This window comes from Bombus vosnesenskii, unplaced genomic scaffold (genome assembly GCF_011952255.1).
Source record: "Bombus vosnesenskii isolate JDL3184/JDL3185 unplaced genomic scaffold, Bvos_JDL3184-5_v1.1 scf7180000013293, whole genome shotgun sequence".
Taxonomy (NCBI): domain Eukaryota; kingdom Metazoa; phylum Arthropoda; class Insecta; order Hymenoptera; family Apidae; genus Bombus; species Bombus vosnesenskii.
Genome location: NW_022882944.1, coordinates 1,309,796 through 1,328,140, shown reverse-complemented (window position 1 = coordinate 1,328,140; position 18,345 = coordinate 1,309,796). Strand labels below are relative to the sequence as shown.

Below are 18,345 nucleotides of genomic sequence, written 5' to 3'. Positions count from 1 at the left end.
TAAATACCCTCAAATTATATCAAAAAAATCAAACTTCTCTATTTAAAAATAAGCTTAAAAGTTGTTTAAACACAAAAAGACAGTAAATCCCGATAGAAAACACGGATCGATTAAATCGTACGAGCTTAGCCGACGAACATCTAAATAGTAAACGACACTCATGGAGCTCTAATTACATGGAATGCGCGGCAGGATTTCGATAGATAATCTATCTGTTAAGATAAACTTGCGTAGATACGGCAGTTTCCAAATCGCTCTTCTACCATGAAAAGACTACCACACCCATAATCCCTTTCGATAAAAAGATACAGAGATCTTAACCTATCAACGCCTAATCCTATTCAATGGCCTCTAATCAAAAACTTCGTTAGAAACTCAACTCAAATGCGATCCTTTATCCACGTTTTACGATCTATTGATTCGCAAATTAAATTACAACTGGCTTAATTCAACGTACCATGATAATAATTGCCTGACACGGTTGTCCCTTTCATTTTTCAATGGCCGTTGATCCACTGGTCTGCTTTCATGACTTCTTTCACCAAAGTCAATATCATGAAAAATTGACGAAAATCACGACTCGATATCGAAACGAGGAGACGACGAACGAAGAACGATTGGACGTCTACGAATGGCGACACCGAACTGATTCAGCTGTTAACTCAAGACCACTTTAACTGCCAGGACTCTTATCGCGTATCGCGAACATTTTGTGTCCGTTCTTTTATATAATAACGTTAACAATAAGTATATGAGTATAGAGCACAATTCTTTTTCACGAATGTATACGACATGACCGACTGCCAATAACAATACATAAATTTTTATCGTTACTTGTTTCGCAATTGTAAAGTTTCGTGATATATTATCTGTCAAAAGCAAGTGGCCAGATATTATACGTACATATGTTCTTCCGAGCGGGAATGTACCTACCAATGGCGTAGCAATTAAGTTATTGATTGTAATCGGGTATATGTAAATTTACATATAAACTAAAGTTTATGTTAATAATAATAGCACCTTTTTTAAATTTGGAAATTGTTAAGTAAAGGTAATTTAGAATTCGGCTGATTGAATGGTAATGATGGGTGAAATACGAGGACAGAAGACGAGGACAGAAAAATTGTATCATTATGGTAACTTCCGTAGAAAATAAGATTAAAATAGCAAGTAAACTAGAAATAATGTCGATAATAATAGAGCAATACAATAATAAAATATGAATAAAATATGTTTACAAATTCAAATAAATCATAATTTACTCGTAGCATGATTAAGCATGCATCGTTTTCAAGTTGATTAGATGATCGTTTGTACATAAACTGCGATGCAATTATGCAGTGGAGCACGAACCGTGACGTTTTCATAGGGACGCGGGCTATGTAATGTGTACGTTAGAATGAATTTACATAAATTAAACGTGCGTTGTATGACCGTGATAGAAGAGACGATAATTTTTTAAGAAAGTATTAGCGGCTGTAATTCATAACTTTTTAATTCAAACTTTCGTGTGTGAGTTACTCTTTGGTTTCGGCCGCGAAACAAATTTTTAATAGTTTAAAAATGATTTAAGATTTTAATTTTCCCCCAAATTTAAACAAATGGTTATTCTCTGTGCGATAGAAAAGTATGATTCGATCGAAAACGAGTTACAAAATTGTTTAAAAAATGTGTAGCTTTTATAGAGCAAACATCTGCCAAATTAAACTTAATGCTTGCTGTACAGCCATTTAAGTCTAGTCGAAGGTCTGATGTCACGAGGTAGAAACACGTACGATAATGAATTTTTATGGCATTAGCATATCGTCATCTAGTGATGTAACGTCTTCAAACATAAAGAATTATTGAAATGTTCTTCACTGTGACAAGAAATGAGAGATCGTTTCTAAAACTAGATAAATACACTGAACAGAACGAATTGTTTGATTGTCCAGTTTCAATCGTGTGGAATAGCAGTGACTTTGAAATATTATCATGAATTTGGTGCTTTTACTTGTTAAATTTTTAATATTATTAGGGAATCTGTCAACGTCTACCAACAATGTCAACATACATTTACGTCTTCGATATCTGTCAACAGCTTTAACGTTGGTCAACATTTAGGCTTGTTAACATCTTTCAACATCATCAGCTTTTAAACATTTGTCCACACGTATTACTAGTAAGTCAACATTTATAGATATCCTCAACTTTTGTCGAGTCCAATCAATATATAATACATACTTTACGGCTATCGACATTTAATAGTATTTTCAACATTCATTCTATGGAATAAATAATATAAAATATAGCTTGTATGAAGTAAAATTCATACGTTGAAATAAGTCATTTCATAAAATAACTTTTCAAACATCCAATATCATTATTACATGGCAAACGCCTTGCCTTGTGTGACTTGTTCTGGCGATTATCTGATAGAAGTGACGATGACGTTATGACTTATAAATCCATGTCACTACTACGCCTTTCTTTTTTTGATAACGCCGATACTCAACATATTTGATAGAGAAAAAAAGAAATACACAGGCATACAAAAATATTTGCAACTTCGTTGATACTATGAAGACTGATGACGCGACACTAGCGCCATATGGCCGTTAACTATTTATTGGCGCGCGCCATTTATTCATCCAATCTTGAATTTCATTAATTATTCATTGATTCTATCTTTTTATGTTTCAAATATTCAAACTTATTGAATTTTTCCATAAACATAACAAAAATCGTTATTTCGTGACGTGAACGTTACGCCCGATGCTAGTACATATGATATTTATAGTATATTATTTCATGGAATCATTTATTCGCTTAGTTTCCATTTACTTTCGATTAACCTTCCACACGAGGCGTAATAGAAAGTAAAACGAAATCCAAGACGAACCACCCACTAATTTCCCATACATCGCCAGGATTAATTGTACTTACAAATTCTAGAAGGAAATCTATAAAAAGCTACTAGATTGATCTAGGAGCTTAATTACTTCCTTCTTGATGTTTACAACGTCAATTTTCATTTGCTTTAGATTTCATCGTTCAGTTTCGACTGAAATAGCCAGCGTATAAGCTCGTTTATTCGGACAGCAAATAGGAAGTTCGAGATTCGCCCGGAAGCACGCTACATGCACCTCGACACAGCTACAGAAACACCTCAATGATTTGCAGCAACGTCTATAGATAAGAATCAATGATTTTTCGACATTGGTTCCAGATATAAGATGTATCAAAAAGCAATTTTTTTATCTCAAAACTGAAAAAGATAATCGGTTACATATTTTTTATATTACGAGGATTATTTGTACTTCTTCATACGCAATAATTCATTCATTCTTATAATTTTTACATTATACCGATCTTGTCTATTTGTCAGTTAAGGAAACATAGACTATCTAGACCAAGAATAATCGAAAACTTTTAAAAGGGCTTTTTAAATAAGTAATTAAACTTTGAATTATTGACATAACCTTTCAAGCTTCCTTTGATATTTTTATTTATACAAATTTCCCAATTTAACGACTAAAGATAGATCATCGAAGATGAAACGTTCGACGAACTTGGAAGATGGTCGATCGTTGCCAGGAAGTACGAAATTGCCCCGGAAATGCGTCGTACGCAACGACGGGGCAGGGAAGACCGTGGCAAAGAAGACCAGGTGAAATCTGAACCGTATTATTATCGAAACTCGTCCTGACTCACCTCGAAAACAGATACCAACACACTATTGACACTGATAACTTAAACCTAGACAAATATTCATCTGCTGTATTACACACGCGCTCGCAACCAAAGGAGACGAAATATAGAATGTGGCAAGCTGTACCAAGTTCAAACGATATGACGACATGTCTATATTTGGCCACCCACTGACATTACCAACGACAACGATCCGCTCCTGCAACCCTATACTTTTCAATGGCATTTGTTGCTAGCCGTCTACCATTTTGACCGTGAATTTAGTAGTTGAGGATCAGTTATGTAGGTTATCTGATGGAATATTCCAGCATTCAATCTTTTTCTAACCTATTTGTAGTGGTATGAATAGAACATGTAAGTTGTTTCCACATTTGAGGTTAGTTGTTTTGAAAAATAAAATCCCTAGACATTGTATATCTACATCATGTTAGATTGAGAAGTTGTAGGATAATTTTTGTTAACTTATTCGTAGTAGTATGAGTGCCATCTATATGTTGTTTTCACTTGAAATCAGTTGTTTCAAATAATATCTCTGGGTGATCGAATCAGTGTATGTTTATCTTATGCTAGATTGAAGAGTTGTGTGATAAAATGAGTAATACGAGTATTATTGGAGTTTATAGCCAACTCAATGTCATTTCCAGGGATTTAAATACAGTATGAAGCTAGTAATAGCTAGGAATGCAGCATTTTTTCTTCCTTGTGGAGGCATACGATTACAAATATAATTTTTCAAATATTCTATGCTAAATTAAGTATAAGTATAAGAATTATATGTATGTAATTCTTCTTTTACTATACAGTAATATCTTCTGAAAGAATCGGAGTTCCGTAGAGAAAAAATTTAACGAGCAGGAAGTAATATAATCTTTACGATATACCATAAGCAAGCCCTTCATTCACTTGTTCCGTATAACAGTTCCTTACCGGAAGTGTTTCTTCATTAAAGGAAGTAGAACAATGACGTTACTATGTGAATGAACGTAAGACACCAAATACACAATACGTACGAAAACTACAGAGTATTGCTAAAAAATTGCTGTTCTCAGAAGAAACGAATCTCATAATCTCTAACTAAATTCAATGTTTTATCTAATAGGTTAATAATTTTTTGAACTGAATGTTGACAGTGTTTTGTAAGTTTCTTTCCGCTCACGTAAGAGACAAACGCGTTGTTTGACGTAATTCGATTTTAATTTAAATATGATATCACTTCTTGAAATAACTTTTATGGTCCCAATCTCGTTATATGTTACTACAACTGAGTCATATTTACTGATAAACCAACAGTTGGGATAAAATGCAATTTGATTACTCTAGTTTGCATAACTGTTTTGAAATTATGTGGCTGGAACTTATTTTCATCGTTTACATCATGGCTAATTAGCGAGATCACTAATCTTGATTATAAGACGATTAGTTCTATCCCTATCATTTTTATTTCAGCCAGTTAAAATACAATTATTTCCCAGCTTGCGTTCGAAATACTGACAATTTTCCGCGTAGATTAGAGCAAGCAATAAGACTGCAGCTAATATTTACATAATTGCGAAATGTTCCATCGCGAACGAGCTGTAATTTATTTAGCCGCTTGGCAGTTCGTTAATCCAGATGACATCACTGGTTTCTCAGAAGTTTACACATGTTGCCGACATTTAATTTCAATTTCACGGCGTCATTACACGCCGCAAGCTCAATAGGAATGCCATCACGATGTCTGACCAAGTGCAATGGAAGATTCTTTCCGGTTTAATTCGTCCCTCTTGCTTGAATCATCGCCAATTGTAATACGTTCACCGTACACAATTTTGAAAATCCTTGGGAATCCAAAAATTAGAAAATTTAAGTAGCCAAATATTTGATTATTCAGGGATCTGAAAATTCTAAAATTTCAATATTTGAAAATTTGAAAATTCCAACATTTGAATATGTAGAAACTCGAGAATCTCAAAATTTGGATTCCAAAATTCGGATAATCAAAAATTTGGAAATTTAACAATTTTTTAGTTTAAAAATGTCAGTAGTTAAAATTTGAAAATTCTATAACTCGAGTACGTAAAAATTATAAAATTCGTCGATTCGAAGCTGAAATGAACCGCGCTGTATTTTTGAAACATTTGAGGCCCTTTTCATGAAAAATTGCACCTCACAGTACAGAGTCATAACGTTTACACAATGACCCATTTGTAACAAACTGTTCGAGTCCCTGCTCGGTTAAGAAACAACTACCTCGCTGTTAGCCACAGGAAAATACTTATTACGATAATTATGGAAAGAGAATAATAATTTTACATGATCTTCCACACAATGTCATTGACATTTACAATCAAATAAAAGAAAGAGCCATATTATATTTTCAATTCCATAGGTTGAATCAATAACATCTTATCTTTCGAAAAGTTTGTTCATGGAGCACCCTTAATTGCAAGACGTTAGTGAGTCATTCGGCTTCCTGCGGACGTTAATTGTTAAATTATAACTTTCACGGAACAGATTGGGCAACTTGTTACATTACGTAATTATCTGTGTTCTCGATCTCGAGAGATGAGGAAGGAGATAAATCAATGTTTCACAAATGTTTGTTCGCGCGAATTCTTCACTGACTGTCTTTAGGATCAAAAGATTGACGAACTCTATCACGAAACTCCATATCCATTAACTAAGACGATTGAATATGTTACTTTAACTCGTTTCAGTTTAACGGGCCATATTATTTCACCTAACCTAACCTAAATTTCAAAGAAACATTTTAGACAATGTATAACAATTTTCGCTTCACCCGCTATACTAAAATACATATTTTAGCATCTCTGGAGATTTTCCACTTATCCGCTATGTTTCCTACATCCCACGCTGTATACGGTATATTACAACTTGCAGATCGGTCTACCTGTGTATTATCGAGAATGTGGCCGAACGGAACGTGTTATTTCATAGAAAATGGGCATACGTGTATCATTTAGTCGAGAACATCACTGTGACTCGCGTTTCTGATCTACGCAACAACGTGGCTTGCGGTCCCTTTTGTAACTATCGCGTAAACTCCCACGTGCCACATTAGGCCACCTTTCATTCTCCAGTTAGAGGCACGAATTCACCGAAGAATTTACGTCGCCGGTATACGAATACAATGGACTGGAATTATCCAGACGCGTTTTGATATGAATATCGATGAGCCGCCTTATCGAACAGAAGCTGTCGACGCTCAGATATAGCGGATATATATATATATATAATGTCTTCCTATCTTATTGATGAAAAGCGACTTAAAGTAGAGTTACCATTTATGTGCGAAGTCTTTTATGTGCGAAGTCTTTTATGTGCAATATCTTTAATATTTTTATTGAGGAATAAAAGACGTTGCGAATGAAATGTTTGTAAGTAAATCATGGTATCTTGAATAAAGAGAGATAGAAGGATAGAAGGAGAGATAGAAGAAAGAGGAGAAAAGTGTATTTCATAAGAATCTGCTAAGGCCAGAGGACTCATCAGTTACGCTAACTTAGAAAGCATGTACTCGTGCCATAGACACCCTGATAAGAAAGTTGAGAAGTGATACGTATTTACAATTACTGATAAATAGAAGAGAAAGTACTAGCATGAAAGTGTTGTACGTCGGCGTAGTACGAAAGTGTAGGTAGCCATCTGGTGGTAGAGTTGAGAGTGTCTCTACATGTTCTTTCCCTTCCAGTTGGTTAAATAACGTTTAGAGTGGGAATTCAAATATAACAGTGTTGTAAAAATAATTAAATTTCGTTAAAGTGAAAGTTGTTCAAGTATTAGAAAAGAAAGAGAGAACAGAAAGTGAGTTAAAGTTTTAAAATAACTACTTCATTTGCTTTGATTTTCATTGACACATTCAAGTAGTTGGAACGAGGTTAGATGACATAACCTATATGTTAGCGGTTTATTAATTAATAAAATAATACAGTCAACATTTATAGACAATTGTAAGAATTTATATATAGAAAAATATATCGTCCAATTGTTTAAATATTTGGAACGAATTTATTCCATTTTTTGTTACTCATATAATTTGTTTACTTTTTCATTAATTATTTTAAAACCACGAATACTCTTTAGTGGAAATCACTTGCTAACAAAAATTGTTAGATTTACTAATTTCAATTATAAATCCTTCTTGAAATATAAATTAAAAGCTCATTTCTTCTAATTAATTGTATTCATAGTTGATCCAACAGAGTGATTCTTCAATATATCATAAATATCACACTGCTAGTGTGATTAATCAATATGCTGCAAATAGGAATGCTACAAGTAGGTCAATGGTATTTAAACTTAACAACTGTTTTTATCTTAATTGTGTTGTGTTTCTTTGATATTTGACATTTACAGACATGTCAGGTAAAAGGAAAAAAGTGACTGTAACCATAGCAAAGAAGTTGAAAGCTTTGTACAGGATTGATAAAGGTGAGTCATTGAGAAGTATTGCTATTGATTTAGGAGTAGGAATATCTACTGTTTCTGATTGGAAAAAAAACAGAAAGGAGATTGAAGATTTTTGTGCCAAGATGGTTTCTAGAGATAGCTTAGGCAACAGAGGAACGATTAAAAAAGCAAAGAATGTAACACTAGATGATGCACTGTATATGTGGTATATTCAAGAACTTGAAAATGGTATTCCTATGTCAGGACCTATCCTTAGAAAAAAAGCTCTGAGTCTTAATAAAAAGTTAGGTGGTGATCCTACTTTCACAGCAAGTGTAGGATGGTTAGGAAGATGGAAAGCCCGACATGGTATAAAACTGACCCTCTGTAGTCAAAGTTTACTGGAGGATGCTGTCACTAATAACAACTCAGATCGATTATTATTAGAAGATGATATTGTGAGTGCGCGTTTATCCACTCAAGATGGAGATGACATCCAAGACTCTTTTATTGATAGATATCATCAAGGAGAAACAGATGTCAACCACCTAGAAGCAACAACAATGCTAGAAAAGTTGATAACTTATTTTGAACAGCAAAATGACACTTTAGAGAATGATTTAATGATTCTAAAACATTTACACAATCGTGTATCAAAAAAATATTTGCTGACTCTAAAACAGGAAACTACTGTTTTGTAAAATAATACTCCCAGTGTATAATTATTGTATATGTCTTTCTATTATACAATTTTTTAGTGTAAATAAATTTTGCAAATATATATTTTTTTACTCTTGACCTACTGAGAATTATACATTGAATATTAGTTCTCATGAATGTATTTAGTTCACTCTTCTCTGACAAGTTTATAGATGTTTACTATAAAAGTAATCACTACCTTATCGAATTTTATATTTATTTTAAAATATGTAGAAAGGATATTTTTATAGCAGGTGTCATAATATATATAGTAAGTATAGTAAGCGTATGGTAAGTGTCATTTCTTAAACCTTCAATTTAAGGAATTCAGACGCTATCATGTCAATTTTTATGAAAAAATATAAAGAGATTGTATTAAATGATAAAAAGTAAAATAATTTAAATGGAAGCTAAGTAACAAAGATTTATATTTTTCCCTAAACCAGTAGCGCTCTCTCAATCATAAAATGGCACGTCAATTAACCCACTTTTTCTCTACTACATTCTTCGTCTGTACTAATAATAAGTAATTGAAAAGAAAGCATAATTAAATAGTTATTAACTATATCCTGTGCTCAGCGAACTTAATCACTTTTCGGATAATCCAGCCATTTTCAATCAACCAATTGATTTACCTCACCTAGTCCAATTACTTTTTCAATGACTATCTAATCGGCACGATAACTTAAAACAAGACGTTAGGGGTGAATATCCTCCTGAATATTTTTTTATCACGCATTCCATCGTATCGTCCAGACTCTAGATCGAACGTTGAAACCCGAGAATCTCGATGGAATCGCGGCGATTCCAGTTTCTGCTCCGTCGCTCTGATTCGCTCGGCGAATTTCCAAGAAGTCTGCCTATGCCTCTCTAACGGGCCATTGAATTTCAGCAAAATTGCGTTGCGCATACTTCGCGCTGGTGGAAAAGCCCACGATCGACAGAATTCACCGTTAGATTATGAAGATGTTGCAGATTTTTTTACCCTCTTGAGCGGAAACCGAAACGGACCATTACATCACTGCTATGCGAGAAAAATTTCCGTTGTATAAATTGCTTCCTGTAAGAATTTGTGTACCTTTTCCTGTCAATATTCTTTGATACTTCTTCTTTGATCTTCTTCTTTTTCTTTTTTTAATGGAGGTGTCCTATAATATGTACTGAATCAAGTGCCTACTCAAGGTCATTGGAAAATGACCTTTACTTTTTCCCTTGCACTGCATACTTTAATAATGAAACTACTGAAACCTTAATATAGGTATTGTGACTATTGATATATCTATATAAATGAATATATTAATAATCTAATAATAATCTAGGCAATTTTGCAGATTACCGAGTTTTCCCGTCGTAAAAAGAAGCTACAGTCAAAATAGGGAAAAATGATGAGATTGTGTAATTATCATAATCTATTGTATAATCTATTCAGTTGATAATTTAAAAGATAGAAGATTCATAAAAAATGGTTGCCCTGAGAGACCCTGCAGATGTTGGAATGTTCTCACCATGCGACACTTGTACTTAAAAGAGGGCTATATACATGCTTATATATTGATAGCATGAAGTGGAGTTTTTTCAGTACACTGTGAACGAGCTGTTAAATACAGCGTGAAGACACCATTAAATGGGAGCAGGAATGAAATGCTCGTAAAGTGAAATGATCGGTGAAAAGTGAAATGAGACCGTATCAGTGTAATTTTTCTGTTCGATCATAGGAGAAGACGCATCGAATGATAATGAACCGTTTCACCGAGTTGAGTGGTGAAATTCGAATGAGGTCGATGACCAAAATGATACGCTTTTTACCTTGTCTAATGAAAGATAACGAGACTCAATTCAAATCCAAGATAGACATTTTAGAAAATAGAAAATGAAATGCAACGATATGAAAATGTGATAGGAAAGTCGGAAAAATTTATGGCTGTATCATATAATAGTATTTTCATCGTTCCTTTTGCATTCTTTCGAATTTACGGTCGAGAATAGGCATTGAATAATGATTTCACGCTACCAGGTCAGAGATAGCGTTGCAGCAAGCCAATTGAAAACAATTTATTCCTTTATCTTATCGTCATTCCTGCATTAATTACACGGGATGTTAAACGGTACAGATTTCTATTCACAGACGCCTATTCACTTGTTCATATTTCCCTTTCAATCTCCTTTTATTATTATTTTCATATTTATTTCCATAGTAATGATATTGCACTATTTGCTTGATAACTCTTCATTAATCTTCTTCACATACCAATACAGTAATGTTTGATTCGATTGAAATAAAAATTTTGCCAAAGATGAAGAGCCAGTGTTTCTTAAAGTGGCTATAACTCGAATTACGTACATCTCTAGTCAGCTGATTTTAAATGTTAATGTATTCGGTCGTTTGTTTATAGGAACACAGTCTTAGTAGTGGAATTCGTTTTACCATCAGAATTATGACCAATGACTAGGATATAAAGTTTCTAAAGATATACAATGCAAAGAGAAAAACAACTCATTACCTATAGAGAACAACTATTATCCATATACATATATATTTTGCAAAATAGACATCCAAATCCCTCAAAATACACGGCTATAATTTATAAAATTTTTACAGAAAACTACAAATTGATCATTTTAATTATTCTGGTAATTTTTATGCAAAACTTTGCTATACACGTGTTTTCTTTTTTTCTTTTTTTTTTTTTTTTTTGGTAAATGTGATAATCTGCAAAAATTTGGTCGTTAATTTTTTAAACGCTCTCTATTGCATTCGACAATGATTCCCGTAGTGACGTCAGAGGCGTGTAGAAAGTTGACAAGAAAAATCTACATTCCTGCATGCGTTCTGGCAGTTTTACATTCACCGTCGCGACGTGGCCGTCTACTAGAAGAATCCGACCGCGTGTACGCGCCAGATAAAACTCCGTTCCTTCATATCGTATTCTGTCGACGCGTCTCGACGGGTCACGTATGGGGGACTTACAACTAATTACGCCAATGAGAGATGTCGTTCAAGATGTACGGCCAAAATCTGCCTTTTGTCACTCGTGTCTCCGTTATCCGTATTTTGTAGCAGTCAAAACAACTGAGTGAGAAATGGCAACTTGAAGAAAACTATATGAATTGTACACCAAATTTGAAAGAAACTGTATATACATATGTTCACTGTCAACTGTACATACATGTATATACATTTATTTCATGCATTTTCGTCACGAGCAATTTCTGTTTAAAAATGTACGAAAAATGTACGATACTTGATAATTAATTAATTTCTATGTATAAGAAGCTTCAAGAGTTATCTAAAATACAACTTATCCTTTCATCCTGGGACAAAAATCGTAACACTGTATTTATTCTACGTTTGTATCAAAAAATTTAGCTGAAAAATTCAGAAATTAATTGAATTCCATTTGTAAGAAGATTCAAAAGCAAGTCAACGTATAATTTATGTTTTCGTTTTAGAGCAAGAAGCAGGAGCCATCACTGTCCTACATTTCTCCATTCATGCATCCTAAATTCCTAGTTTCCCCTAGTTGCGTGGTAAAGCATAAAGACGCCCCCACCATCGCGTAGTTTGAAACAGGTTGACGGTAATGGCGATACTCGAGTCGGCACAATAACATTGCACGCGGGAATTTTTTTCCCGTGGTCGTTCGTAAATCCACGATTGACGGAACGCGGGAGTACGCGTTAAGCCTTGAAGTCTGTAACCGGAGTCTTGGTCTGTTCGCTTGCGTCTTGAGTTCCAGGACTCGCCAAGGATCTTTCTCTTCGTCTCTTTCTTTCTTCCTTCTTCTATCCTCCTCGTTTGCTACGAGCGGGCTCAACGAAGAAATGGAGGGAGAAAAGGGGGACTTTGAGAGCGGTCCAGCAACTCCCCCAGAAAACGTGTATGTGCGCGCGCGCACGCATGAGAGACGTATATACGTTTCGTTGTTAATACTCTAACTAACGTTGGATAGCGATGGGAATGATTATCGTATTTTACTCATTGCTTGGCATTCACAGATTCGTTATATGTATATAAATTTGAAAATTAATTATATAATCTACATTATTAGTACTGCATGAAAATGATGAAGTGTCAATATATAATTTATTATGTATTTGACTTGGAAACTTGTAAGCAAATTCTGCATAACACTGTGTATAGATATATATATATATGGGATTTATATGCGATGGTCATATTTTATGGCCTTTCGAATATTCTCCATATTGATAGCTTTTATGGTAAATGTTTACAAGTTATGTTTGACGAAACGTAAGTATTTAACAGGGACGACCTTGAAACGACTTTGAACGGAAGAATCCTTGACAAGTGTGCTCACCGGACGATACTGAATCTGTAACGCGTGTTTACATTTGCATATTAATGAGCTTCGAAACCGGATATTTTTAGGTTCTACTTTAATTATATCGGCTGGTGTCACGCGAACATCATGTTTTGGAAGCAATGTTTCTTTCAATCTGATAATTCCTCTCGGCGTTATCTTATGAATTACGCATCTCTATTTAAAAATTTACATCACTCCATAATCTCTATTATACAGCGTTTTTTTCTCATCAAACATGTCACAACATTTCTATTATAATTATAACAAACAATATTTATGTATTAATATCTTATCGAGCCAGTAAGATCCCCACGGTTACATAATCTAACATAATACATTTTGTCAGTCGGCAAGTCTATCAGTTCTACAGCGTGTGACATAGTTTGCATATTTGTAAAAAGTTAACGTCGAATAAACTCAACAAATTACCAGGCTTCGATTAAAATAAACAATCCTGAATAAACCAATTTTCGCGTTACATTTTAAACACAACCGAAGAACGGTTACACCCATCGCTGGTTTCACGCACACGACTTTCGCCCATCGGACGAGCATCGAAAGGGACCGCTGGTGGAGGGAACGCGAAAAGTACGATTGGTGGGGGGAAGAAAAACGACTCCCAAGAAAAGGACGCAACGATAGGGAGGAAGTGAGAAAGACAGAAAAAAACGACATCCATTGAGAATTACGGTATTCGTCGAGTAGTGAGTAGAGGAACGGACAGAGTGTTGGAGGGGCTCATTAGAAACTCAAGGCACTACGGCGTGGCGGCGCGCGCGTAATATTATTTCCTCGTGGAACGCAGGGGCTAAGGCTGATCAAATGCCGGGTACCGTTCGGGAAAGGATCGAAGTCCGCTCCAATTTCACGTGCAACGACGCCAGCGCCCCGTTATGATCGCTTCGCTCAACAGAGAGAAACTTGTTCCGACCGCGGGGGGAAAAGGAAAATCTCCACCGGTCTTTACGCTCCCTTATGCATACATACGTACGCAAGCGCGCGCGCGCGCGGTTTTCCAGCTGTCCGTCGAGCGACCTTTGCAAACGACCAGTTCTCCTCCGCGAGGAATTCTGACCTCGTAACGGAATGACTCTACGCACAAGCTATTAGACACGGGAATACGGGGACGTAAGATATCGTCACAAGGGGAAAGCTATTGCGGAACGGGTATCAAAGTGGACTCTACTGTGGGATGCAAGAATGGAGTTAGGGCAATCAGATCTTTTTTATATAAAATGCACGAATTGTTTATTATTTTATATTATATCATAGTGGAGGATAACAGAAAGTTTAAAGAATACAAAAGACAGAACAATTTTAGAAAAAAGATTTATAATTGATCGAAACAATAAAATTATGGACAGATATAGATAATATAGATGACTGTTATGAAATATTTAGTACAGAAAAGTTATTATACACAAATATGAACTTTTAAACTTTCTTTTATTTGACACTAATGTATTTGTTTCAGATTGTATTACTATACTTCTAAAGTTGATCACGCTGTGGTAAATTTTGTGAATCGTAGCCATTAACGCATAATTTAATATTTGTCAAACACTTGGCTAGGTGTGATGTCAACAAGATTAACTGTGAACAATAAAGGTATCAAATGATACAGTATATTCATATCAAAATATCTCCTTACTAATTCACTTTATAAATCTTAACTCTACTAGTATTTTAGACATCGATATTAATTTGTTAATGATATGGAGCATGTGTAGAAATGCTATTAACCAAAATATGCAATTGATATCATCCTAACCTCTGAATTCATTCCCATCTATAATCTGTAGGTTCTTAAGACGCAGATGCAGATGTGATAACGTCTTCCAGTGGTTGGAATAGCGATGGTGATAGTTGAAATTTGATATTTGTGAAACGAAAGTGCGCGAGATTTGAAAATACCGCCATTATTTTCTATTGCAGAATTCATGTTTAAAGTAACAAAATGGAACAGAAAGATATTTGATGTAGTCGTAGTTGTCAATAAATCAATATCTGATATTGTTAAGCTGATAATACTTATACCAATAGAGTAATAAATGAAGTAATATAGAAGAAAATTATGTACTTTTAAAATTATTAATCAGTTACTAATCAAACAAAATGATATACACGTATAATGCGTCATCACTTAGGGATTACAAAAAAAAAATTCTTAAGAAATGAGGCTCAATGCGAATGGAATGATGATGATGAATGGTAAAAAATTTAAATTTCTTTCGCACGATTTCCTGGTATCGAATAAGGCCCTTTGTTCCGTTTTTAAGCAGTCCTCACGCGATCCTCCTAGTTTCCTTAACCTTGCGTTCTTCGAATTTCTATGTACATATAGTTATATTCAACATATATTAAAATCTCGCTCTCGTTTCAAAAAAGAAGAAGAGTTTAGATATTGGTAGAGATATTCTAACATAAAATTGAAATAACATAAATAATAAAATAATAAATAATAAAAAACAAATAATAAAAAATGGCAATACAGAGAGAAAGCACATATTCGAAAAAAAAAGAAAACGAATTCAAATTAATGCGAGACTCGAAAAGGCTAATCTCGAAAAGATCAAGGATATCCTTTCGATCAATGCGACGAGTTCGCAAAGATCTCGGTGTTATGACGAAAGAAAGTCTTAAAAGAGCAAGAACTTTCGTACACGACTTTTTGCTACTGTTGAAGCGGATCACTGGATCCTCTATATTTTACACGAAATGTCCCACGTGACCCGTCGACCTTTGCGCGCGTAAATTTTCTGTTTGCCGACCAAGCAGTTCGAGGATGATAAACAAACTCGAAATCCTAATCTAACCAGACAGTATGCAGACTGTTTAGTATTTTTCTTCTCTTTCATTCGTACGAAATCTGGAAAATTTCGTTCTAATATACATACAGTAGTTACAAAAAGTACGTGCACATACCATTATTTTGCAAAGAACCATCTTTTTATCAAGTTAAAGGTTCCACATTTCATTTCCGTAGTATTAAATTTTTGTAGTCATACTATTGGATGATATGACACTTAATATACTTGAATTTAGTTAATTAGTATACAAATGCTATAATAAATACAGTGGTGTATAAGCACTTTTCGTAGTTACTATATGTACCAATGTAAATCGAATGTACATCGGACTAGATCGTTCGATAAGACACACGGTACGATCGATCGTTTCGTGGAAAGGTGACAGGTCCCTTAACTGTAGACATACCTTTTCAACGTGTGTACGAAGCTTATCCAAAACGCAAAAGCACCTGTGTGCTGAATCCGTGAGAACACTCTGTTAAATACACTTCCTAAGCACACTGTATTCACTAAAATGTGCACACTTAGGTCCGTGAAGTTGTTACAAGAGATCTGATAAACACACGCGCACACGATACAAACTGAGAAACGCACGCTTCAACTTTGTACTAGCGGTAGCGTGTCGCGCGAACCGTACCGACGTCTGCGCCAATGCGTTTGCGGCTTCGAACTCCAAGCGGTTCTTCGACAATTCCCGCCGCCCTTCCCCTGAAGTTAGTTTCCACTGGAGTTTCTTTTGGAACGCCTCACCTCCCGTTTCGGTGGGTCCAGCAGTGTTTCAAGAAGATTGTCGAGTAAACCTCGCCATCTATGAACTCACAATGACGCTAGATTTATTCTCTGATGATAAGGTTGGGCTCGCGCGGAAATTTGACCGATGCAAAGTACACTTTTGCACTTGTAATTAAAAAATAATTCGCATACGTACAACGAAAGTCAAAGAAATTGACATTTTTGAATTTTTTAAAATTCCAATTCCTTCGTTTTCAATTTCACCAATGTTATAGCAGAAGTATACTTTCCGCCAGTCCATTTAAAATGTCATCATTCTTGATACATTCAATTCTGACAGAATCTGAATTATATTTTTGAGAATATCTTTAAATTTCTTACTTACTTAAAAAATTGCTTGAAATTATGTGTTAATATTGACCCGGTGGTCAATGCATGAACTGAAAACACGATAGATGTGATATTAAATATGTATGTACTAAATAGGATTAGGATTGAGACTTTGCGTGTCACGTTCTGAAATACCGATCTCAAAAAAGACCAAAGTGTTTCTTACGCCCTCTATAATTTATAATATCGCGTTAATTGCAAGCACAAGTGATTGTAATTAGTTCGTTCAAAAGCCGTTCGTTTATCTAGACAAAACTTTAGCTATTTCTCGATTAAATAAACTTCTGGTCAATGAATTCATCTATCCGAACGTCAACTATTATTATATGAACGAAAAATCATAAATGGCAAAGAGAATCAGAATAATCTTCATTTATAAAAGCATAATCGCGAATGCAGCCAATTAGCTCACATTACTTGCTGTATAACTCATAATTGTATCATATAATATGATACAATTAGTAATTATATGTCAAATAATAATGAGTTCCAGGTCTCACCGCGAGGAGGTTGCTGCATGTGGAGACCCACCCTGAAAACAAATTTCAATTAAATCTTGAATTAATCATACAACGCGATATGAGACGCTACTTTGTATTTGCATAAATATTTAACAATCTTCTAACTAATCTAATAACTAATTAACTAATCTTGAATTGATGACGTAACATGTAGCACAAAAAATGGTGCCCTATGGTGCCCTTTAAAATATGAGGCACGATAAAGGATTACATGTCAGGTCTATTTTGTTCAAATCTGGCATGAATATTTAAAATTGTATTATTTTAGACATTAAATCCACTATTTTCTATAGAAGTTAGTATTGATTTGTATCATGTTATAAATTGAATTCGTCCGGAAATAACAAGATTCTATATAAAGTGAAAAACGTTATAGGTATCAATTTAAAAATATTAATTCTTAATCTTATCATTTTTGTGGAAATACTAACATTTTAAAAATCTGTTCATGTTATCATATAACGTACAAGAAATGATTCATCTTTGTTCCTTCTCTATTTATCTCACAAATCTGATATTTATAAAAAAAGCTTTGCGTATATCGAGAACATCCAATACATATACTACTATAATATAGACGAGAATTACTACTATATAGTACCGCGTAGTTTTCCCTATTAATCAATTCATTGTGAAATTTGTTATATAACCCACCTATATAAAAAAAAACTTATAAAAAACAGTAAAAAATGTTAAACTCCCATTTTTAATCGATACAACAATAATACAGTATCATTTCATACATATTTAATAAAATACGTCATAGACAATAATAATTGAGCAATAACA

At 34.3% G+C, this 18,345-nt stretch overlaps 2 protein-coding genes and 1 long non-coding RNA gene across 7 annotated transcripts in view; 2 read left to right on the top strand and 1 right to left on the bottom strand.

Annotated features, from left to right (window-relative positions):
- The window catches only part of LOC117232847 (spectrin beta chain, non-erythrocytic 5), a 57,559-nt gene extending 40,937 nt beyond the window's left edge, over window positions 1-16,622 (bottom strand). For 3 of the 4 annotated variants that reach the window (XM_033492545.1, XM_033492547.1, XM_033492546.1), the window contains exon 1: window positions 458-666. In XM_033492545.1, the coding sequence (XP_033348436.1) occupies window positions 458-494 (37 nt within the window). In that variant the 5' untranslated portion in view covers window positions 495-666. Of the gene's footprint in view, window positions 1-457; window positions 667-16,319 lie in introns of those variants that run through there. The other variant, XM_033492548.1, reaches the window with a different exon arrangement.
- On the top strand, window positions 7,297-8,862 carry LOC117232849 (jerky protein homolog-like). Of its 2 annotated transcripts, none has more exons than XM_033492552.1 (3): window positions 7,297-7,494; window positions 7,881-7,968; window positions 8,047-8,862. In XM_033492552.1, exon 3 carries the CDS (start codon window positions 8,049-8,051, stop codon window positions 8,778-8,780), a length of 732 nt encoding a protein of 243 aa, XP_033348443.1. In that variant the 5' UTR covers window positions 7,297-7,494; window positions 7,881-7,968; window positions 8,047-8,048; the 3' UTR covers window positions 8,781-8,862. The 2 variants fall into 2 exon arrangements, with proteins under 2 accessions (XP_033348443.1, XP_033348444.1); XM_033492553.1 differs by having other exon boundaries at window positions 7,804-7,968.
- On the top strand, window positions 12,954-15,525 carry LOC117232851. Its single transcript, XR_004493203.1, has 3 exons — window positions 12,954-14,308; window positions 14,578-14,711; window positions 14,906-15,525. It is a non-coding gene; the product is annotated as an uncharacterized LOC117232851 (long non-coding RNA).
- Window positions 16,623-18,345: the final 1,723 nt, after the last annotated feature.